A 24,653-nucleotide genomic window follows, 5' to 3' on the forward strand; every position below is an offset into this window, starting at 1 on the left:
TCAAATTTGAGTTAGAAATTTTAGCATCATATGTCAATTATAACCAACAAAACAGTTATGAAACCGTTACGAAACTGTCACTGGGCAAGAAAAGATATGAAAAACAATGACGTCTTTCTTATGTCGTTTTAGTTTTCATAAAATGGTTTAACAGATTTTAAAATACACCTGTCATTAAGCTTTAGGTAAAGTGATCAGGGTTAGATTTAGCTGCAGTATTCAGACCTTTGAGTATACATTGATTGACAGTTTAGCGGTAATCCTCGTAACCTTATTGTGTTTTCTGCAGTGCTGTGGCAAACAGCTTGATTTGAGCACGGCCACTCTCGAGGGCATTGCTGTCCTGAACATTCCCAGTATGCACGGTGGCTCCAACCTCTGGGGGGAGTCCAGGAAACCAGAGGGGGGCTCGAACCAGGGGCCAACCCCAGAAGTCATCATGGACCCAGAGCTCCTCAAAACTGTTTCTCAAGGTCAGACACAAAAGGTCTTAAGTATTGACACTTTGCAACTGATGTAATTTTGAGGGATGACATACAGCTACATAACACATTTGGATCCATTTTGTCTTATTTTCTTTTAGTTTAAAGGAAATAAATGCTGTTTTTGGTCTCGATATTTAAAGTTATAATATTGGAACTGTTTTGAAATCAAGACATTTTGGCTCTCATCCAACATCTTCATTTAAAAAAGAGTGTGGATGTCTGAAACCTTCTCTACTAGGGCTGTAGCAATAACCGAAATATCGTGATATCGTACCGTCAAAGTTGTCACAATAATATCTATCGTAGGCCATCACAATATATCGAATTACAAGTCTCTTTGGTTAAATTAAGAGTTATGGTGCAGCAATAAACAGAGGGAACTACATAGACCAGGACCCTTTACTCCATTTCAGTGCAGACTACAAAAAGAAATAACAGTTCTAAACACTTTTAAGTCTTAGTTCTTTGCATTAAGTCTTGTCAAGGCACTTTAAGAGGAAAAAGTAGCATATTAACAGTTTTGTTTGCTCGCCTCCACAAAATATTGCAATAAATATCGTATTGTGAGATGTGTATCGTGAAAATATCGTACTGAGAGATTTCGATATTGTTATATCCCATAGTGAGCCTCCCCATCATATGGTGAGTTTCCCACGATATTGCAATAAATATCGTACCGTGAGGTTCATACCATAACGACATTGTATTGTGATACTTGGATATTGTTACACCCCTATTCTCTACACTTCTGGAACACTCCACCCTATTTCTGTATTACTATCATGTCTTTTATTTATTTATCTAGATATTTTCAGATAAAATCAGCATCACTGTGTAAGGGAATATTATCATATAACATTGTCATAAGATGATATTGTCCTGTTTTTTTCAGACATGAGCGACAGGCGCCTGGAGGTGGTGGGTCTGGGAGGGGCCATAGAGATGGGACAGATCTACACTGGACTGAAGTCTGCAGGACAAAGACTGGCTCAGACTTCTCAGATCACCATCAGGTCGAGTAACACAAGAATAACTGAAATGGGTTTCTGTCTACATACAATTAATTATTGTCTACATACATTATTGTCTACATACATTTATTAAAGAGGGAGTATTATGCAAAATTTAGCTTTCTGCCATGTTATAGTGTTGATATCTCATCAGAAACATGCCTGAAGAGGTTTTAAATTTCATCCATGTGTGTTTGAGTTATTTTGCAATCTCACCCAGGCCTATTTTAAAATCAAAACATGCTACATAGGTCTCCGGGAAGAATAGCTGATAGCTCATGGAGGTCAATTAAATGCAATCAAATCAATCAATAAAAATATAACATTTTCAAAACAATAAAAGATAGTATGGCGATCTAAATATGTTATGTGTTAGCAGTTAATACCCCACAGAAGTGTAATACCCCCTCTTTAATATTCTATACCACACAAAGCTATGCTGTTTAATCTCATTCTGAATACTTTGCTTATATCTTCCTTCAGGACAATCAAAGCACTGCCAATGCAAATTGATGGAGAACCCTGGATGCAACCTCCATGTACTGTGAGTGATGATAATACTACAACTACCCATATCATTTGACTTTTGTTGTAATTATTGAACCTTTTACCATTCACTGTCCCTCCTCTGTACCAAATATTAATTGTCCTTTCTCTGTACCAAATATTCACTGTCCTTCCTCTGTACCAAAAATTCACTGTCCTTCCTCTGTACCAAATATTCACTGTCTTTCCTCTGTACCAAATATTAATTGTCCTTTCTCTGTACCAAATATTCATTGTCCTTCCTCTGTACCAAAAATTCACTGTCCTTCCTCTGTACCAAATATTCATTGTCCCTCCTCTGTACCAAATATTCACATAATTTTGTAATAAGTGAACATTTTGTTTGTATAGAAGGTGTAACATTTGTTTTTTATGATATTTTAGATCTATATAACTCACAAGAACCAGGCAAACATGCTGATGGCTGCACCGACCAAACCTTCTGGCTTCTTCCACCTCAAATAAAAGAAACTCAAAATAGCACTCTTCTTTGGCTGCAATAAAAATGTAAATGTTTGCTAAAGTTAACTTAACCGATCTGTGTTACTATGACGATATATATTATAATTAAGAGCAACTGTGACTTAAAGCTGGTGTACCTGATTTTCAAGTGGAGAAAGTAGTAGGTAGTTTTAAAAGGCCTTACACTCTTTTCTAATCTATGTTATAATGTTATTTCTGCAACAAAAACAGACCCAGAGTTGTGTTTTGTTTCATTCACACATGTTGAACATATAAACTCTGCATAATTAGGCTGCGTCCTTCTCTCAAACTGAAAACACTCCACCTTGTGATGTCATGTGGTAATACAGGAAAAGCTACACTATGTTTTTAAAACTCCTTCATTAGAATAATTTGGATGATTTCAGCCCTGCAGTTGCCATTCTCTACTGAACTAAAGGTAAAAGGAGAACTTGAAAACAAATGTGTGAATGAAACAAAACCCAACTCCAGGTATGTTTTTGATGAGGTAACAACATTATAACATGGCTTAAATCTCACAAGAGTCAATTTTGTGTGATCTAGGACCTTTAACTGATACTCTAATTCTGTAACACCTGTCAATGATGCCCATCTGAACTCGGGGAGATTCACCGGTGACCAGACTCACATCTTCATGAAGTATTGGAGAGGTGAGTATTCTGGATCCCAGGCAAGCTTTTACTGTGTCATAAAAACAGTACCAAGTCGAGTACCCCAGCTTTAAGACCAAAAATGTGATTTTCACAATGAATATTCCTACAATTTTGGTGCCAACATTATAGCAGTAAAAATGTAAAGAGTAACATCTAAAAAAAATTTAGTTAAGCTGGTAGCTAATGGAGGTTATTTAAATGCAATCAATTAAAGTTTTATAGTAAGTGGATGTCTTAAGTTTGTCTCAGCTTCGCTTTAATCTCTTATGTTTGTGCTTTGGTGGCTTTCAGTAGATATTAGGGTTGTCAAAAGTGTTGAAAATCAGACTAATCAATACTAAAATTATTACGAAAATCAGATTGTATTGTCTAAAGAAAGATTATTTTTAATGATTGTGTTATCAGAATCTGTATTGAGTATTGAATCTATTCCTTAGTATTGAAATTGAGTTTGAAATGTTAGTATTGTGACAACTCTAGTAGATATTTGGTTTAAATGTCCCTAAAGGCCTAAACTATAATCATAAATGGAAAGTGTTTTGTGTTCTCCTCAAGAATATAGCTGTAGCTTTATCTCGTCCCTCGTTTAAAGCTAGTCCCACCTTGTGATGTCATTACTTTCTGCACCGAAACTGCCTCCCAACATTAAAGCACTTAGCAGCTATTGTTTTTAGCTTTATTTTAACTTGCTTCACTCCTCAGAACACATCCAGCGACTGGCCCCTTGCTCCCTCTGTTGGCAAGTGCTTTCCCTAGACACACATTATTTTAAAGATGCATTATGTAGCATTTCTGGTAGTGGATATTTTAGTTTTGCCTAGATAAAATGTTACACGGTATGGCATTAAACTGTTCTGTTTCTATGGAGCCAAGCAGGTCATGCTACAGGTCATGTCTGTGGAGAGGCGAGCCCACTTGCAATTTGAATACATGTTTTTCAAAGCATTTTCAAGGAATAAAACACCTGCAGTTTAATCAACTCCAGACAGATAAGTTAAATGCCATACTGTGGAATATTCCAGTCAATGCAATAACATATCCATGGAGACCAGAAGATGAATTACACAGTGCATCTTTAATAATGTGAAACACTCGGCTAACGTGGCCAAAAGTAGTATATCAGTACTGTTAGTATTAGTACTAGTATAATTACATTTAGGGCCTCCATCACTATGTACCTCTTTGTAACTTCTGTCTTTTTTATGTATATTTCCTCTAAATGTTTTTTTTTTAAACTGTTACAAAGTCTTGAATTTTCGGATGGTGCCAGTCTGCAAAATGCACATTGTATAAGCTAGTAAGATTTATAACAATGGAAACAATAGTGGAAAGTGAATTAGTTGTGGATCAGCTGAGATTGAGAAAAGTGTTTTGTTAGTTCACTGTTCTGCTGTATGTCTGTGATGTGGTCTGATTATCCAATAAAATCAAGTTTGTCATGTTTTAAAGAAGACATACTGTGCTTGTGTCTGCTACATAGTTAGAATCTACAACATCCATCGATTATTCCGTTATAATCTGCACAATTTAAATCACAATATTGAACTGAAACGACTGAAGAAAAGACGTCTGTGTTAGAAAACTGAGGTGCCCAGTGGGAGCTGACGTCACCATAAACGTCAAAAACAAAGAGTGAGCAACTACGAAGTTCCTAGGAAACACTGATGAATCCTACATCGTCACAGTGGGCGTGTGCTGGGGGCGGGAAATACGGGTGTTGATCTGCCAGATGTCTTGAAAATAAATGGTTAAAGATCACTCAAACATGCACGTACACATCTTCGAGAGCTTTAGTGAAAAGGGGAAACAACTATAACATGGTAAAAAGCTCAGAAAAGTAAATTTTGCAGAATAGGTCTGCTTTAAGGTTATTATCTGGAAGTTTATTAGATTTTTTTCTTTCACCAGTAGATCAGACACCAGAAACATAGATAGCAGCCATATTTATTTTGATAGGGCTGACCATGTGTGTCTCTGATTGGTTAATACGCCTGTCAATCACACCCATCTGAAAACAGATTCAGCAGTGACCAGACTCACATCTTCTTAAAGTATTAAAGGAGTGTGTATTCTAGATCCAAGGCAAACACAATGATCCAACTTCCTCTGCAGTCTTAAAAGTCCCCTCTTCAATAACAGAAGTGGTAACCCTGGGATTGCCCTTGTGTGATTCAGTCATGTGGGCGTCCATCCTTCTGTATTTAAAAACAAGGCGTCAGCGTAGCATTAGCTCAGCGCAGTTTCCGAGTAGTTTGTGTCCATAGGGAGGTGCTCATGGCTGTCCTGTTTTGCCTGGCCCTTCTCACTCGTCACACTCTTAAAAATAAACCTGTTTCACGCCCAGAGCTCCCCCTGGGGCATGTTAGGAGAGCCGTGTTGTGGTGATTCTGTTTTGGAGAACGGACATTAAAGCGTTTTAGTTGGAGCTTAAATTGTTGTTGACAAACGGGTGTCTACAACTGTAGAGCGTGAAGAGGAAATGGCCTAACGATGACAGAGGACACAGCCAATTAGCATCACTTAGTACAATGTAATGACGGCATCATTAAAGGTGTACTATGTCACTTTCCTGGTAAAGGGTTATCTCCCATCTGTGTCCATGGAGACCAGGTCCTCAGTAATAACCCATGTTTTTCTGTGTATTTTATGTAGCGATTAAAACACCTGTAACTGAATAAATGCAAGATGACTTTAATGCCATACTGGAACAGTCTAGGTGAAGAAATTATATCTCCATAGTGACAAGCAGATAGCACACCCGCCACTAGAGAAGTTAGGACCTACATGTGTTTGTTAAACATTCTATTGAGGCTACACTTGACCTGTGTTTGTTTCTTTTTCTCAGTGTGGAGTGTTTAGTCCAGATAACAATGATTAGATCAGTCAAGAGCGCATTATGTAACTTTTCTGGGGAAGGTCCCCCACCTCTTTTTCTCTTTGGCAATGTTACTACTTTGGCTGTAATGTTCCATAGTCAGGCATTAAACTTAAAACAAGCAGGTGATGCCCTAAGATAAGGTCAGATCTGTGGAGAGGTGAGCCTGCACCAGGTAAGAATACACATTTATCTAGGGAATTATAAGAAATAAAAACAAAAAGTTACACATTACCTCAGTGGTTTCACACATACATTTGAACCAGTCAGAAGCTGAAGGATTCTCCTGTCCATGTCCTCATGTCCCTGAAGGAAATGTGAAAAACTCCACCCTAACAGGTCAGGATGACGGAGGAGAGCTGAAAAAAACCCCAAACAAACAAACAAACAAAAAACCCAACTCCTGGTTAGTGGGTGTATATGAAGGCTAATTGCATTATATTTAACATTTTAGTGCAGTTTTAAAACAAAATAAGAATAAAAAGCTACTAGAGCCAAACAGTAAAATAAAGTATCAGAGGATGAAAATGACAACAGTTGATCCAGAAATTAATTAGTTTTCTTGAAACTTAATGTATCTTTTTCGACAGGGACCAGATGTACATTCCATTCCACTGTTTTATGAAAAAAATGAAAATGAAAACTTGTAAAACGTTTTCAAAGTAACAAGTCATGATCTCCATCAGCCTTGAAAACGTTACAACAACAGTGGCATGAGCATACTTTGTAAATACTGAGTTAGAGAGAAATATCATTTAATCAGTTAATGGTTAAATAATATCCACTGAAAAAGGCCTATTATGATCAACTGCAGTTTTATTCAATTTTTACTCTTTTATTATAGTAGTAGGCTATAGTACCTTGAATCTCCACATCTCTGGTTATAAACATTTTGAAGGAAATATGCACACGCTATCCAAAAAGATGCAAAAACAAGATAATTTTTTTAAAGTCAAACTTTCTCTTGTGCCTTTATTTCATGTCCAAGCATATTTATATTGCTTATTTCTTAGTCTCAAAGCCTCTGAACCAAAATATCCAAAATAGTCATATTTTAAGCCAGTAAAAGTCTCACGTGAGCAACGCATCTCTTTTTGGGTAAATTTAGACGCACAAGACGCTCCCACGACCCTTGCGTCATGGAATCCCGACCGTGCGTCATACGGAAGAAAACGTGTAACACTTCCTTTTGATTGGACACACATCCGGAACGTTTCACCGCCTTTTTACCATACTTAGCATCGAAGTCCCGCCTCTTGAGCTGAGACAAAAATAAAACCAGATTGATGGAGGTTCGAGCCTGGGTCTGACCCGCTGTTGTGCGTCTGTGTCCGGTTAGAGCGTGTGCTACTGCCGCCTGCGCCCTTGGAGACACGGACCACACGGTGTTTAGTGGATTAAAACACTTAGAATTTCTGGATATTTTCATGAAACAGGTAAGTTACTCTTTGCATTAGGCCTGACAGGTTAGGGGGAGTCAATTATTTGTGCTATTTGGTCATATATTGTTAAATAATGTGCGTATTTTTTACATTTTATTTATTAAGTTGCTGTTACTTGAGTTAATTAATAGTTTAAGCTGTTTGGATTTGTCTCTAATAATTTTTTTGTTATACTAAAAATTATATGCAGATATAGGCCATAACTTGGGTACCAACCAAATCTTTGCAATGGTCAAATTTTAACTTGAACATCTCTATAACCTTAGGAAACTTGGCCAACTTAAATGCATATAGTCTATATTACAATAACCATGTAACCATTCAGTAAGTTAGTTTAAGGCTTGTGAGTTAAAAAAGGGGGTGTGGACATGTTGTACAGTATCGAACATGTGTACCCATATCAAGTCAAAGATTAAGTTAGTTAGAGATTTCCAGTGCTTCAGTACTGTTAACTTGTGCTTTAAAAAAACATAAAAACTTTATTTACATATAGACAATGTAAAATAATAGCAAATTAAACCTATATTTTTGTTTCAATGTTTGCTAAGTGCATATTGTCTGAACTTTCTTTGCAAATTTGACAACGTAATAACTTTGAGACAATAATTTGTAACACTGCAGATTTTTATTGCTTAATTATTGATCATAAAGTTTGGTGGAATGATGTAACGATGAACCTATGATGTATTTCTACTATGGTGGACAATATTTTAAGTTTCAGACTAAAAAATCTTATAAAGTATAGAGCTGAATCTTTTTAATTTAGCAATTTTCAATATATGGCTTAGATGCGTATTTCCAGAAATGTACTGTGACTTAAAGAAAGAAAAAATAAATTAATAAAATTGAACTGATCAAGGCTTTTTGCTGAAATGTGATCTTAAAATAAAAAATGAAAAAGTTGCAATGCATTGTTTTCATTTTTGACACAACTTTGAATTTCCCAAACATAACAAATGTCTAGATATACTTTTACTGTCCATATTTCAGTATATGGACTCTCGTCTTCGTACCAGCTGTATAGTCAGTTTTGCCCATCAGACCCACTTGCCCTGGCACAGTGCCCATTTGAAACAGAATCCTGCGCTCCACTCCCTCCTCCTGTGGGTGGTGAAGGGGTTGCCCATGCAGATCTCAGAGGGCTTTGGGACATTAACAGTGTGTAATACAATCTCTCCAGTATCTGACCACTGTCTCAGACCACATTTTCCAAACAGTGACCACTCCAATAGCTCAAAATAGGGAGCATAGTGACCAGCATTTTGACAAACAACCAGGGAGATATTAAAAGTTTTAGGTCAAGGTTTATTATGTACTAGTACATTGCATTTTACTAATAGTTGAAGTGGTAGAAATTTTATGTAGCTGTAGTACAGGGACCACAATGTATTGTAATGTACAACAGAAACAGTAGTAATAGTAGTAGTAGTAGTGGTATCATAGTGGTAGCGGTAGTAGTAATACTGGTAGCAGCAGTAGCAGCAGCAGCAGTAGCTGTAGTAGTAGTAGTAGAAGGAGTGGGGGTAGTGGTGGTGATAGTAACAGCAGCAGCAGCAGAAGCAAATAGAAGCAGTAGTAGTAGTAGAAGAGAAGGGGTGGTGGAGGGAGTAGTGGTACCAGTAGCAGCAGCAGAAGCAACAGAAGCAGCAGCAGCAGCAGTAGTAGTAGTAGTAGTAGTAGTAGAAGTGGTGGTAGTATTGGTAGCAGTAGCAACAGTAGCAGTAGTCACAGTAGTGGTGGTGATTGTAGTGATGGTGGTAGTAGTGGCAGTATTAGTAATAATAGTCGTAATAGTAGCAGCAGTAGCTGTAGTAGTAGTAGTGGTGGTAGTAGTGGTGGTAGTAGCAGTAGCAGTAACAGAAGCAGCAGCAGAAGCAAACAGAAGCAGTAGTAGAAGTAGTAGAGAAGTGGTGGTGGTGGTGGTAGTATTGATAGCAGTAGCAACAGCTGCAGTAGTAACACTAGTGGTGGTGATAGTAGTGGTTGTATTAGTAGTTGTAGTAGTAATAGTAGTGGTAGCAGCAGCAGTAGCACTAGTATTAGTATTAGTAGTAGTAGTAGTAGTATCTGACAGGAAAGTTTTGTGAGATGCAAAAGAAGTGAAATGAAGACTGAGGCCAACTTTTACTTTTGTTACTACAGGATATTTCTCTCCTGGTTTGTATTCACCATAGTTAAATGTGTCAGGCGCAGCTACAGGTTCTGAGTCGAGAGAAACTAGCTCAGGGGGAGTTCGTTTAGTTCAGACATAGATTGCTAATCTATAGATTATATATAGATTGGGAGTTGCTAATCCATTACTAGTGTAATTGTCATCTGCTCTTTTAAGTAGATTTACTGCATTAAAAACTTGGACACAGTATAGCTCACATATTACAATATAATAAAGACTACAAAAATAAAGGGTTATAAGATTTCAAAATAGTTAAAGTAGCAAAAATTTTGCAAAACTGTAGCTGATATAATAATATAAGGTTATTGAAGTAATCTCTAGTTGTAGTAGTGTTTTATGTTGCACCATTCCTAGAAACAGGTTCCTAATTTCACTGATAATGGCAATAAAACTTTGATTCTCATTCTGATAAGGGTCAGTTGTTGTACAGTTGTGAAGTATGAATGTAGTCCTGTATTGTTCACTGTGGGAGCTTGAAATATGTCCTTAAATATGTTTTCCATCTTTTCCAGCAGAGATGCCCTGTGTCCAAGCCCAGTACACCTCCCTCCCCCACGACCTCACCTCCCCCTCCTCCTCTTTCTCCTCTTTCTCCTCTCTCTCCTCACCCTCTCCCCCCGCTGAGCTCCTCAACTCAGAGCTGAGCTCCAGACTCCTCATGGACCTCCAGAAGGAAGACCCCACAGCGGACTCTTCTCTCCCCAGCATCAACACGCTGGTCGGGAGCGCTTACGTCGGCGAATTTGATACTTATTCCTGCAAAATTACTACATCTCCTGCTATACCTTGTACCTCATTCAGCCCTGGTCCTCAAACCTCGAATCAGCCTTTTAAACTAGATGATCTCCAGGTTTACGGATGCTACCCAGGATCCTTTGCGCTCCTGGATGAGACCCTGTCATCATGCGGATCTGATTATTACGGAAGTGCCATCTACGCTACAGGATCGTCTCCAAATTTCCAAAACCAAACAACACCTGTTTGGGATTCCCCGTTCACTTCTTACCAGTCCACGGACAAAACGCAGCAGTTGTCATTTTGTGCGTTTAGCCCCAGTTTAGACCAGCCAGGTGAACAGTATTTCCTGCCCCCTCCACCTTTGCAGCAGCACGTGTTGTCAATGCACGGGCCCCCAGTGTCCCGGGACCCTTTGATAGACAGTCCCAGGCCTGGTGGAGGAGGGGCCCGGGATCTCTCCGAAGAGTCAGAGTCACGGGGGGAGTGAGGGGAGGTGTGCCGTGTGTGGAGATAATGCTTCATGCCAGCATTACGGAGTCCGCACATGTGAGGGATGCAAAGGATTTTTTAAGGTAAATAAAAATGTGTGTGTGCACTATATCATATTTTTGCTTACCTTAAAATGTTTAAAGGTAAAATATTAGGCAAAATGGACTCTTGTGAGCTTCAAGCCATGTTCGAATTTTGTTACCTCCTCAAAAACATACCTGGAGTCGTGTTTCATACAGATATTTAAGTAACCCTTCATTATTAGTCTGTCTTCATCTCAAAAGCTAATGTCATATGGTGGTAGTTTTAATATTAACAGCTCCTTTTACTTTTTCTTCCTTTTTTATATATACAGTCTATGGTAGAGATTGGTACTTCCAGGCCTGAAATGATCCAAATGATTCTAGTGAAGATGTATGGAGTTTAAAAACACAGAGGAGGATTTCCTGTATTACCACATGATGTTACAGGCTGGAACAGTGGGGAGTTTTTTCTGTTAGAGAAGATTTCTGTGTTAAACATGTGTGAATGAAGCAAAACACAACTCCAGATATGTTTGTGGTGAGAAAGTAACATTAGAACATAGATCGGGAAATAGTGTAATTTGGGCTCTTTTAAAGATGCACTGTGCAACTTTTCTGCTTGTCTCCATGGAGATTATATGTAGCTTTGCCTGAGATGTTATAGTTACACAACATACCATTAAATGCATATTTCATTACTGCTGTTTTCATAGGTCAAAAATATATAGTGAGGTTGCTTCTCCATAGCTTGATTCATCAGCCGGTTTCACTTTGTTTCACTTCGTAGAAACTGTCTGACCTCGCAGTGTTAGAATTCATTCGCTTGATGTTAGGCAGGTACTTTTTATCATTTAACTTATCGCTGCTATTTGGTCGTGACATATGTAGTGCGCCGCTAACGGGGCTAACTGGTGTATTAAGCTTTTGCCAAATCCTGTAGGAAGAAGGTCAATAACGTCTTTCCCCTTGATAAAATTCGGCTTTAAATCCTCGATCTTGGGAACTGCTGACAACACAGAATATATGGCTCCTTGCTAATTGGCTGGTGCCCGTACTTGCATACTTGCACTTCTGGGGTTTTTGCAAACTGTCTATTGTATTTTGATTCCTGACCGAGTTGCTGGAGAGACATGAATTGAGTGGAGGCACTAGGTAGCGCCAGCCTTGCTAGCCTCTCCACAGATCTGACCTGTAACTTGTACTGGTGGTGTCACTTGCTTGTCTCCATGGAGACAGGAAAGTTTTATGCCAAACTATGGAATATTCTAGGCAGAGCGATACAATATAAGCAAGTGGCACAGAGGATATGATAATGTCTTAAATTTACTGCTTGTACATTTCAACATACACAGTAGAAAGAGGCAGAGGAAGGATAGTGAATATGGGGGTGACAGATGTTAGAGGTTAGAACCAGAAGGCAAGAGGCCTAGAGAAAAACTAAAGAGATTTATGGATGTAGGACTAAACTAGAACTAAAACTAAATCCGGACTAAACTGGGATCAAACCAGGACCAAACATTCTTAGCCTTTTATGAAAACAAGAAAGACTTGAGAGATGCCAATATTTCTTTCCTCATTTTGCAGCATGTTTCATTCAGGCCCGTCTAATACATGTATAATATATATAAATATATAAATACTTCCTCTATTTCCACAGCGAACAGTACAGAAAAACGCTAAGTACGTGTGTTTGGCCAACAAGGACTGCCCCGTGGATAAGAGGAGGAGAAACCGCTGCCAATTCTGCCGATTCCAGAAATGTCTAGCAGTGGGCATGGTCAAAGAAGGTAACGTGTGTCCAGTTTACAGTCCCCTAAAGCTTTCAATGAGGAGTATTAGCGATGGAGAGGAGGCCTTTGCAATGACAAGTCTGTGAAATTGAAGCTCTGAGCATCTGATATATACTGTACTGTAACTTTAGCAAGAACCAGCTGCAGAAACAAGAAAACTAATAGGATGGATTCACATCTCAACATTCTGAACTGCTCATAATTTAGCCTTGGGCTGGAGAACAAGTCAGAATTTCCTGGTAGAGTTTGACTTTTTTTAATGTGACCATATTACACTATTGTTGGTACCTCATCACAAACGTACTTGGAGTTTTTTTGTTTTGTTTTTTTGTTTCATTCACACATGTTTCACACAAACTGTCCATATTTAGGCAAACGTCTCCACTGTGTTTTTAAACTCCATATGCCTTTACAAGAATCATTTGGATCAGCTCTGAAAATGCTCTACTCAACAAAATGTAACTGTTAACTTAAAAACTACTGCTTCATATCATCACAAGGTGGAACAGAGCATTCAGAGCTCTGGAGATGTAGACTGCCTAACAATGCAGGGTTACTCAAATGTGTGAATGAAGCAAATCACAACTCCAGGTATGTTTTTGATGAGGTACAACAAAGCTTAAAGCTCATAAGAGTTTTGCATAATATTGGCATAAAGCATTTTTTTGTGTGTGAACTAACACAGAAGTTACTGTCAGGGTCACCGCTTTTTATCTTTAATTATGCACATTGTTACGAGGAATCTGGGGAAAACAACTGCCTGACACTATCCCAGACACTTGATTTTCTGTCATAGTGCATGATGTGACAAATAAGGCTTGTAGTTGGCGGAGATTGGAGAACTATAATCAAACAACCACATGAGGGTATCCTACACAGTTACTTGCAATAGTTATGGTGCAATATCTGAGTGTCAGAAAGGACTAAGTGGGCGGGGCTAACAGTTCAAACTAAAACTTATGGCACAGGCCTTTTAGTGGTCAAAATGCAGATGTTTTGACCTGGTTTATGGTAGAATTGTTTGTTATTTCTGGGCCCATCCACATGAAACATCTCTGAGATTTAAAGAGATAAATTATTATGGCAAATTTGTGAACCCAATACATCAAAATCAAATAATCAACCAATCAATCAATGTTTCATACCTAACATAGAACGCAACGTTAACCTTACATTGACAATTAAAATCAGAACCACCCACCAGACCCTCAGTCACCTAACAAAAACTGCAAGTTACATGTGTGCATTTTTATTTTGCATTTATGTCATTCAAAACAATGAATCAATGAAAATGTATAGAGTCACACAGTCCACTGCCCTCCATTTGTAATTATAACATAAAGTTCTAGATCTAGAACTTTGTGAACATAACCAACCACAGGTCATTTTAATAGGAATATCTCTTACAGTAAATAGGCCTTGGTAAATCTTGGTAAATCTTGGTAATAAATCTGTAAGCCAAAACATATATTTTCATACTGTTATTTTTGCTTTAAATATTAGCATATTTTATTTAGTCATATTTAGCCAATGCACTGTTAAGCACTGGTTGAATAATATTGGGGATTCATAAATATCATGATAAGTTTGTTCACTAAACTCCTCTCTGTGTCTCAGTGGTGCGCACAGACAGTCTAAAGGGCCGGCGTGGACGACTACCCTCCAAACCCAAAAGCACAGAGCCCTCGCCCACCGCTCCCACCGTCAACCTCATCTCTGCTCTGGTGCAGGCCCATGTCCAGTCCAACCCCAGTGCCACCAAACTCGACTACTCCAAGGTACACATCGGCACTAACTCTATTGATACTTTGCAGTGACATCACCCTGGCGGCATGCTACGTGTATCTGTATTTGAAGACTGTTGAGCAGTTACCATGATGACACAACGCATGCTTTAGTAAACACTGGCAAAAACTTTTTCCGATAGTCTGAAAGCTCAAGAAAAAATGCAAAATGTATTTAATTTTTAGGAGTCTGTGATCAATATGGGCGCTCATGTTCCTGTTTTTTAGATTATTTTCAACAAAAATGTGAGAGTGACTCACTGAAAAAACGTTGTCTAATGATGAGCTTGTGACTAATTTTGCAGTTTAATTTCATTGAAGGGCACAAATCATCTCACCTATTGTAGTTCTATCTAAATCAGATTTCTGGTCAGATTGGATTAAAATAAAAAGTTTTCAACAGAGTAGTGCTTTCAGTTAGCTACACACCACCAGCTGCAAAGTGCCAATAGAAATATTAAAATGCATCTGACAAGTGCTCATGTTTTTCTATTTATTACTTTGTTGGTGGGATAGTACCTGTGGAACATAATTATCATAGTTTTACATCTGTTAAGTGGCAGTTTGTGTAAAAAAAGTTGAGAAGTAAATACGGGAAGTAGCCGTTAGTTATAAACCAATTTCCTCTGTCATCAACATCGATTTCCTCTGTCATCAACACCGATAATTCCATCCAAAATGTAGAGACAATTTATGAGCAAGGCATTTTTCTCACTGTTCAGACATTCATTTAATAAATAGTTCTTCTGCCCATGTCAACCAGGAAGTAAAAGTTTACTAAATAAAAAAAATAGAAGAAACTAGGTAAGATTATTAAATTAGATTATTAAAAACAAATCTGTCATATGCACATTAATATATTCACAATTGATACTTTGCAGTGACATCACACAGGTAGCCTATATCTATGGTGGAATACTAAATTTATTTAAACAACACATTGTCAGGATCTTATGATCAATGCAACTGTTAATGGTCCTGTTTAGGTGTTTGATTTTCAGAGTAACTAACTGAAAAACTGTTGGCTAATGCTAGTGTGACTGTAATTTTATGTATGAGAGACTTGTTTAACAGCACAAATCAACTCTCCTGTTGTAGTTTCAGCTAAATCAATTCTTTATGTTCAGATTGTGTTAGAGCTTCAGACAGAGGAGTTTCTCAAGTTAGCTTCACAAACCCAGGGAATGTTGATGACATCAGCTGCAAAATATCAATATTGACTGTGAATAGGCCTAAATATCCATTGGGATATTAATACATTTCTATCTCTCTAAACTCATCACATTCCCTGATCTCATATGTATCTCTCTTCAGTACCAGGAAACTGTGGACAAGCCCTCGGGGAAGGAGGATGCAGAAGACATTCAGCAGTTTTATGACCTTCTGACCGGAGCTCTGGAGGTGATCAAAGCCTGGGCTGAAAATGTCCCTGGATTCAGTGAGTTCTGCTCCGAAGACCGACAGCTGCTCCTGGAGTCTGCATTCGTCGAGCTCTTCATCCTCAGACTGGCTTACAGGTTAGTGCACTGTGAACTCTGTGGACTTGTATGATCTTATTCTTCTATATATGTATATTATTTTTGCTGTATTATTATTATGGTTTATTGCTGCTACCAAAAATGAGTTTCCTTCAGGATCAGTAAAGTATTTATCTATCATTCTATAAAGTAACATTTGTGAAAAAGTTCTGGACTTCTCTTACATTTGAGGTCTTAGTCTACAAAGCCTTATATATTTGGTCTTTAATTGTGTCCAGGTCTGAGCCAGAGCAGCAAAAACTGGTGTTCTGCAGTGGTATGGTGCTACACAGGCTGCAGTGTGTGAGGAGCTTTGGCGACTGGATCGACTCCATTTTAGATTTCTCTCAGAGTCTGCATCGAATGAACCTGGATGTGTCCATGTTCTCCTGCCTCTGCGCCCTTGTCATCATCACAGGTGAGACATGGTGTTACACATGTATAGTCATTATAAATAAAGCTGAGCTTTGATACTAAGATCCCTCTGTGCACAGACCGCCACGGCCTGAAGGAGCCCAAGCGTGTGGAGGACTTCCAGAGCCAGCTCCTGTCCTGTCTGAGGGACCATGTGAGTGGGTCACAGCCCAACTACCTGTCCCGTCTGCTGGGCAAACTGCCCGAACTCCGCACCCTCTGCACCCAGGGCCTGCAGAGGATCTTCTACCTCAGACTGGAGGACATGGTGCCTCCTCCACCCATCGTCGACAAGATCTTCATGGATACTCTGCCTTTCTGAAACCACAAACATGGACACCCAGTGGTGAAACGCACTTAATGTGAAGATCTGTTTCTGACTCCTGACCATCCAAGAACCTCTCCATCCTAATCAACAAGCAGCACTGTTTTAACATTTCCCCATTTCGGATTCAGAAACACTAAAGCAAAGCCATCTACTAAACAGCAGTCTCAACAGTAAAGCCTTACAGACACATGAGCAAAGAAGTCTTCATCTTGGACCAAAGTTTATGAATAAAACCAAAGTTGCACATTTCCCAGTAATCACCACTTCTCTGTAACTGGAGTAAACCTTAACTCTAACCTGGAGTTGTTCTTCAAGTGCCTTAACCCTGTGGTTCTCAACCTTTTTCTCCCAGTGTCCCCTATTTTATCCATGGATACATTAGCGACCACCTCAAAACATTATTTTTTCTGGTTAATTAAGATATTATAGAACAGTAATGGTTATATGGCTTCATAGAGAGGCAATTAATATGGCATGCCTTAAAATTCTCATAATCTAGCTGCTTTTCTAAGAACTCCTGGGACACCCCTGAGAGTCTTGAACCTCAGCTTTGGGAAAGCCTTAACCCACATCACACCACTCTACTGTACATGTTGCACATAGCCTTTCTGCAGCAGACTGAAGAATCATGGAGGATTATGGGACAGGTATAGTGTCTGGAGCCGCAGGGGTTTCTGGGTAACTTGATAAAGAACAGAGGACACACTAGAGAGAAACATGCACCGCACAAAGGATCACGCTGCATGGCTTAAAATGACTTGAATTCACAATACTAATTTTGATTTGATTGGTTTTGATTTTTTTTTAAGTTAAGTTTACTTTCCATGACTATTTAACCTGTTACATGGAAGTAATTTCTATTTCAGATCCCATTGTTTATTGTTAGACAATAGATAAACTAATATTACATTATATTTCATTATGGCAGTTTTATTACTCAAAAATACATGCACCCTACAATGTGGACTTGCCTCTCCATAGACCTGACAGGTATACCTGCCTGTCTCCAAGGAGATGTTGCTGCTTACTCTGAAATGTTCAACACTATTGCTTTAACTTAGCTATCTCCGTGGAGATGAGCAGATGGTATGGCAAGTGTTCTACAGTGGGTCTTAAAAGGACCCATATTACGCTGTTTTCTGATCTGTATTATAATGTTTTTTCCTCATCACAAACAGACCTGGGGTTGTGTTTTGTTTTATTCACACAAGCCCTGCATATTTAGGCTAAATTCTTTCAAACAGAAAACCCTCTGTTCCACCTTGTGATGTCATGTGGTAATACAGGAAGTACTACACTGTGTTTTTAAACTCCATACACCTTCACTAGAATCATTTGGAGGATTTCAGACCTGGAATCTCTCTACTGAACTGAAGGTCAAAGGAAGATGTTAACTTCAAAATTACCACTACATGACAGCATAAGACGGAACAGAACATTCTGAGCTTTGGAGACTAACTAAAAATACAGGATTACTCAAACATGTGTGAATGAAACAAAACACAACTACAGGTATGTTTTTGAGGAGGAAACACCACTTTAACATTATAGCTCACGAGAATCCATTTTGTGTAATACAGGACCTTTACGTTTAAATATTGGTTATTTATTCAAAAGTAGTCAAAGAAACTACACAAATCAAGAAAATTATTATAATCCTTACACTTTTCAACTGATTTAAATGAACAGTTAATAATTCATAGTTTGAAGTATATTGTGTCCTCAAAGCTCTCCTTCACATGGTGCATTGCAAGAACTTGAAATGAAGATATGGTCTACTGTAGGGTTTTGTAACTGTATATTTCTTTCTATGATGTGTGAGATTTTTCTTATGAAGTTGAACGAGCAGCTAAAGCACTTCTGTGTGAGACACGTGTTTATTTTACCTGCAGCTTGATAATGACATGGAACAATTTTGAATGTTTTTGAAGTTAATTATGCAAGAAACTGTATTTTGGAATGTAATGTGTTGAAATGTATTCTGTTGGCTGTTGGTTTGTCTTGATTTAAAAAAAAGTTTATAAGTTATAATTAAAATTAAAATGACAAAATCACATTCACGAGAATCAAGTAAAATTATTTAGACCTTTTACACTGTTTTTAGCACACTTGGGTAATGAGACTAAAAACAACAAAAAGCCTGAAGCCTGTGAAAGCCTCACTGTTGAGATACATTTTGTTTGGCATATCAAAGCTACCATCTGTAACTGCATTTGATTTTTCTATGAATTGATGGCAGATATGAAACCTGTTCTCCCCTCACCTGGCTCCTCCCCTCACCTGGCCCCTCCCCTTATCTGACCTTTGTTTACACTCACCTGTTCTCTCTGCTCTTCTTCTGTTAGGCCAAAGCTGGAACGCTATTAGACGCCATTACCGTAGATAGCATCTAGTGGGGATATTTGAGAAAACAACAGGGCCTGGTTGGCCACTATAATGAGATAATACAGATGTTAGGTTTAAGAGCAGACATGATCACAATACATTTTTGATTTTAAAAATGTGAAGGAGCACTTTCTGGACACATAGTGTCCACATAATGTCATCAAAAGACTGAACAAAGTGTTTTGGGCTACAGCTTCAACTTTCCACAGCTTCTCTCCTCTTCTGGGGTATCCTGAGATGGTCTCGCCTCGCATTGACACATGTCTGCACTGATGAAGTTGCTTTATCTAACTGTTGTGGAGAAGAAGGAGTAAAGTCCTATCTACATTATACTAGTCACTCTATGTAAACGTTCCTACCTTCATGAGCTTTGGAGCAGTCCAAATGACTTTCCTCTGCAGGATGGCTGGTCGCAGCCTTAGAGGGTGAAAAGCTCAGTTACACAGGAGGAACTCAGAGTAATGCCACTGCTCCTCCAAGTCGAGAGGAGCCAGCTGAATATGCAAAATTGTTCAAATAATTGAATGAAACAAAACACAGCTCCAGTTTGGATTAGGAACCATAATAACATGGTTCAAGAGTCAAACAGGTGCCTAATCCTTTATCTGAGAGTCCCAGTGGTGCATTTAAGCACTCTATTTAAAGCAGCAAATTTGATAATGTTCAAATGCTTGTAACAACGATCAGGCCCATTAGCATACAGCACCGTGTATAAATAACATATAAAGTAATAGACCCTGGACTAGTTGTGACTCTAACCACAATGGCATCAGTCATTTATATAGTCATCTGAGATTAAAGTTTAGGCTCTAGAAATACCTCGATTAATTACTTGGATTCAGATATTGGCGATATTGGTGACAGAATAGTTGGCACATATCACAGTGAGAGAGAGTGTTTGAGTCTCCCTGTGTGGGTTATAAATCTAATATGCACAGTTGGTTCATTCTCTAATCAGGATTTTGACTGAAGATTCAGCAACGTGTGCTAGGGCAGCGCTCCTCTGGTTTCCCTTTGCAATGACATTGAGGGATGAGTCAAATGCAGAAAACTTACTCACTTTTCTGCTTTACCTTGATGCTAAAACTTGTTGCTATACACCTCTAACAATGTGCTGACATGACACCCTCTTCTTTTCAACTTGTCCTGTCACATGTGGTGTTAATATTGGCACAGTTTTAATCAGAGGAACCCTATACTTCCAAACTTGTCATCTGATCCTACTGTACAGAGCGTCCCGGGACCCTGGCACCATGAGTGGAAAGGCTGTGCAGCGGGGTGGGGTATGAAAGGGCTGCCCTCACTGTATTATATTACACATGGCAGGTCTCTGATTCTGACAGGAACAGGACCTGAGCGATTTCATAACAAGGGATTCAGTCAATGAGGCAGTTTATTAGTGGAAATCATGACAGGGAGGGTATGACTTTATTTAGCAGGCAATGCTCTGTCTGAAACTCTGTTACTCAAATTAGACTTTAATCTGAGCTTTATCTTGATACAGTCTGACCATAAAGTTAGTTCAGTTCATCCCTCTCACCTTTTAGTTGAAAATCAAACACTTAAACAGGACCATGAACGCTCGTATTGAGCACAGGCTTCTGAAAACGTGTTGTTTAAATACACGTACACAGAGATCGCAGTGCACGTGCGTTGTGTCACCATCATAACTGCTGAACATTCCATCAGAGGCATACATGCAGATCACCCCCAGCATGGTGTCACTGCAAAACAAGTATGAATACACTGTTTTAAAATTAAACTGCTACTGAGCCCGTTGCTATAACGTAATTACTTTAATACTTCATAAAATCAGGGGAGTTTTACAATGTATCACTGTTTTTTATCATTGTTGTTGTATGCATGAGCAAGACATTTCACCAATTGGCTTTTCTTTTACAGACTGATAATAGTGTCACAGAAATTCAAGGCAATGGCCCCTGATGAAAAAGAGATGGACTTCAGTGGTAATATCATTCAAATATAACTCAATCAATCAAACATTATTCATAAGCTAATAAGTGTTTTTTGATACATTTAACCCAAAAGTACTTTACGTATAATTAACTGAGAAGTGGATTTTGCAGCTTCACCTTGGGATAACTATTTTCACATTATATCTTTTTTCAATATCTTTTAAGTACCGGAGGTCCTTCTACTCTAAGAATGAACAATGCAAAAATAAATGTCCTTTTCCTTAGTGAATGCTAAGTCTTGGTTTATGGTTTATGGTTTTAAAAAGTCAGGAGTTTTATTTGTGACGTAACAATCTGAGAAAAATGCAAATAGAGCATTTTTGAGAGCTCGGTAATCAATGACTTACTGAAACGTGAATGAAACAAAATACAATTCCACATATTATTTGTACTTCATCTGCTCCTCCTCCTCCACCATACATAGAAAAGTACCCTCTTTCGTGCTTGGTGACCCTTTCGTCGCCGCTGACCCTTGACCCCACATGCTAACAGGCTAAATTCAGCTACAGTGAAGTCCAACACCGCTGCAACAGCACTGCAACTGAGACATTATGTTCAGGGCTGTAAAAGTGGCTTCGTGTCACTGTGATTTGCTGTGGAAACATGCTCCAGTGGAAACTCAAGCTGGTGCGGACCAGAGCAGGACACAAGCAGGACATGAAGGGTCAATCCATATGGTCCTGTCTGTGAGACAGTAGGTGGACATGTGACACTCTAAGGCTGTGCGTGTGAGAGCCAATGCACAGGGAGGTACACAGTATGTGTTAATGTACTTTCAAATCAGTGTTCTATTTAGACTATAGTACTTCATGGCATGGACTACTGTTACACAGCTAAACAAAGGCATTACTGTGAGGCTGAACTATTAACCACATTATGCCACAGTGGACATAGAGTGCTTTACATTGAGGCCCATTAACACTGACATTCAACCAGACCCTGAAGGCTAGGCTAAGTGGTACTCTCTCTTCACAGCAAGTAGGTTGCAGGTTTGATTCCTGAGATACCCAGGCCTATCTGTACAGAGTTTCTCCCTCTGTCTGGGTGGACTAAGATTTACCCATTCAACTCAAAACAGGCCCAGTAGGTCAAATATTTCAGCTGAGGTTGTCCTGACCAAGCATGCGGCATCCTCTGCTGCTGATAAATTACCTCAGTGACCCACTGAAGGATGGGTCAAATGCCAGGACAGTAAAGGCTAACCTTAAGTGATCTGCCCAATGTTTCATGTCTTTTGAGTTTATTCTGTGTTTTGTGCCTCTTGCCCGCTCTCAGACCTGAGTCTGCTCTGAGTGGGCTGCTCTTTGGCACATGTTTAGCAGCTCCTCTGCAGCTGATGTCTCCCACTAATGTCTCCCACTCAGCACCTCTCTGCACCCAGCGTCGGAGAGACCAATGGAACTGTCCCCACTCATTCTGCACATGGACATGTGCTCTGGAGCAAACTGATACTTTTTTATTTTGAAGTTTTATTGCTTCAGTGTGCAGTGCTGGTGCTGGTGAACAGAATATCATACTGATATCCATATGTGCTGCACTTTGGATGCAGTGTTTGTTTATGAAATGTGCTATAAAGAAAATGGACTGGATGAAAATTTAATTATGGTTAAAACAAACCAACCACTGATTCACAGGTGTGGAGAAAAGCTGCAGCTAAACTCACACTTCTATATTAATCTTCTAGAAAAATCTCACTTCAACAAGTTTTACCACTTCAAGTGACCCATTTGTCTGATCCATGAGTTGTTGCAGATTAACTCATTTTGAATAGTTAGTGGAGAAGCACCAAGACCTGAGGAATCACAGAGATGTTTTGTTTAGGGTAAAAGAAGACTCTGTGTGGTCTTATGGAAGTAATCCATTTGTGTTCATGGCACAGGTCTCAGTGCTTGTTTATGGTTTGGACTTGGGCCAGGACTTGTTTACAGCTCAAACGCTCGCCTCTTGACTGGCGCAGAGACCACTTCATGCCCATTTTATTATCTACGCACTGCCTCCTAATCTCTTATCCAATTGATTTTAAAATGCCTTCATGGCCTTGTCCCACACTATCTGTCCATCATGCTCCTGCCCTATGCCCCTGCATTCACTCAGGTCAGCAGATCACGCCTTCTAGTGGTCTCAAAATCAAAGAGAAAACGTAGAGGGGACCACTCCTTCTCTGAAGAGGGTCCAAAACTGTGGAACACGAGTCTCTTTCTGTTTTTAAATCAGCTCTTAAAACTCACCTGTTCTCTTGAATGTTTCATTGTGATTAATGTTGACTTTTATAGTGTCCTGTGTGTTTTTATGTTTCTGTATTTTGGCAACCTGTGTCTATTTTTATTGACTTTTATAATTATTGTTGTGTACTTCACTTTGGTTGCTTTAGAACTAAAGCTGGATTGGATGTTGAGGATTAAGGTTAGACATGGTAATTTAGAGCCTGATTTGATAATCCAAAACATGCACCATAAGTAAACTCCACCAGCTAAGTCCTGACCAAGACCAGCTCAAGATCTACAGGTGATGAAGATGGGACATATTTCCTTACATGGACAATAAAGTGTACCTTAACCAGATTTTTAAAAATGTTTCCAAATGTGACAATACACTTCTGATCCCTGACACTGCCCTGACAGCTTTTACTTCAGTAGCATTGCAGCGTGGGTCAAATGCAGCGGACATATCTCAGTAGAAGGACGATTAAGTTCACACTACATTACCTTACATCACCTCATCATAAATACAGGACTGTGGTTTGTCAGCAGCTGTGCTTTCAGCCTCACAGGGAGTGGTCCTGTACAGAGGAGCATATTGTTCCAAGGTGAGGAAAGCCAATCTGTTTGGCAGTGTGTGCACCTGTCTCTCACTAAAGGACTGCTCTGCAAATAACTGTGTCAGGCTGTTTAATGCTGCGGAAGGATCCTCTATTCTTCTGCCCACACCTCGATTCCACACGCGCTGCCCCCGCTGGACTGTGAGGGCACTGCACAGTAGAGGTGGGTGGATGACTAGTACTCAGCTCCATCTACTGAGATCTACTTGAGTAACTTTTTAAAGAAATTATTCTTTTCTGTGTAGCAAACTTTTCCTCCTACTTGAGTAATATTGCTATTGAAGTAATAATACTATTACTTTTGTAAAAGGTTACTGTTCCCACTGTGAGGAAGTCTACAAGTGCTGGGCTCATTGTGGTGTCATTAAAATAAAAATTTGGGAGTTCCAAAGAATTGCAGTGCTGATCTGTTTTTTTGTTTTTGTTTGTTTGTTTGTTTGTTTTTTAAATTTTGCATAAGTCTAGAAGTAACAAAAGTTTTATGTTGACGATATGAAATGATATGGTTTAGTTTGTCTAATTTTTGTGTCTATCCTTTAAAAATACCAGATTCTGTGCATTATTTCATGCATTTTGGGGGGGGGGTTAGTTGCTTTGCCTGGAATGTTCCACAGTATGGCATTTGACCTGTAACTGGCCTAGTGTCACCTTCCTTCCTCTCCCATGGAGATAGATAAGTTCAATGTCATAGCAGGAAATATTCTAGGCAAAACAAGAGCATCTC

General features: G+C 39.0%; 2 protein-coding genes and 1 long non-coding RNA gene across 3 annotated transcripts; 2 read left to right on the plus strand and 1 right to left on the minus strand.

The window, feature by feature from the left end:
- Positions 1 to 289: 289 nt before the first annotated feature.
- On the plus strand, positions 290 to 4,630 carry LOC129411201 (diacylglycerol kinase alpha-like; the record flags this gene model as incomplete). Its single annotated transcript, XM_055161195.1, has 4 exons — positions 290 to 473; positions 1,378 to 1,498; positions 1,979 to 2,039; positions 2,426 to 4,630. Coding segments are annotated over 4 exons (447 nt in total), but the record flags the coding sequence as incomplete, so codon positions are not given.
- A 653-nt stretch (positions 4,631 to 5,283) lies between these two features.
- Positions 5,284 to 7,115, minus strand: LOC129411202 (uncharacterized). Its single transcript, XR_008633186.1, has 3 exons — positions 6,913 to 7,115; positions 6,288 to 6,411; positions 5,284 to 5,372 (listed from the first exon to the last, which is right to left on the minus strand). It is a non-coding gene; the product is annotated as an uncharacterized LOC129411202 (long non-coding RNA).
- Positions 7,116 to 7,335: 220 nt separating this feature from the next.
- LOC110171290 (nuclear receptor subfamily 4 group A member 1-like) lies at positions 7,336 to 18,806 on the plus strand. The gene is given in 8 exon segments (XM_055161196.1): positions 7,336 to 7,488; positions 10,180 to 10,829; positions 10,831 to 10,977; positions 12,575 to 12,704; positions 14,325 to 14,485; positions 15,806 to 16,008; positions 16,248 to 16,426; positions 16,503 to 18,806. Coding segments are annotated over 7 exon segments (1,707 nt in total). The 5' UTR covers positions 7,336 to 7,488; positions 10,180 to 10,184; the 3' UTR covers positions 16,745 to 18,806.
- The last annotated feature ends 5,847 nt before the right edge of the window (positions 18,807 to 24,653 follow it).

Source organism: Boleophthalmus pectinirostris, unplaced genomic scaffold (genome assembly GCF_026225935.1).
Source record: "Boleophthalmus pectinirostris isolate CB_2022bp ecotype Guang Dong unplaced genomic scaffold, ASM2622593v1 HiC_scaffold_384, whole genome shotgun sequence".
Taxonomy (NCBI): domain Eukaryota; kingdom Metazoa; phylum Chordata; class Actinopteri; order Gobiiformes; family Gobiidae; genus Boleophthalmus; species Boleophthalmus pectinirostris.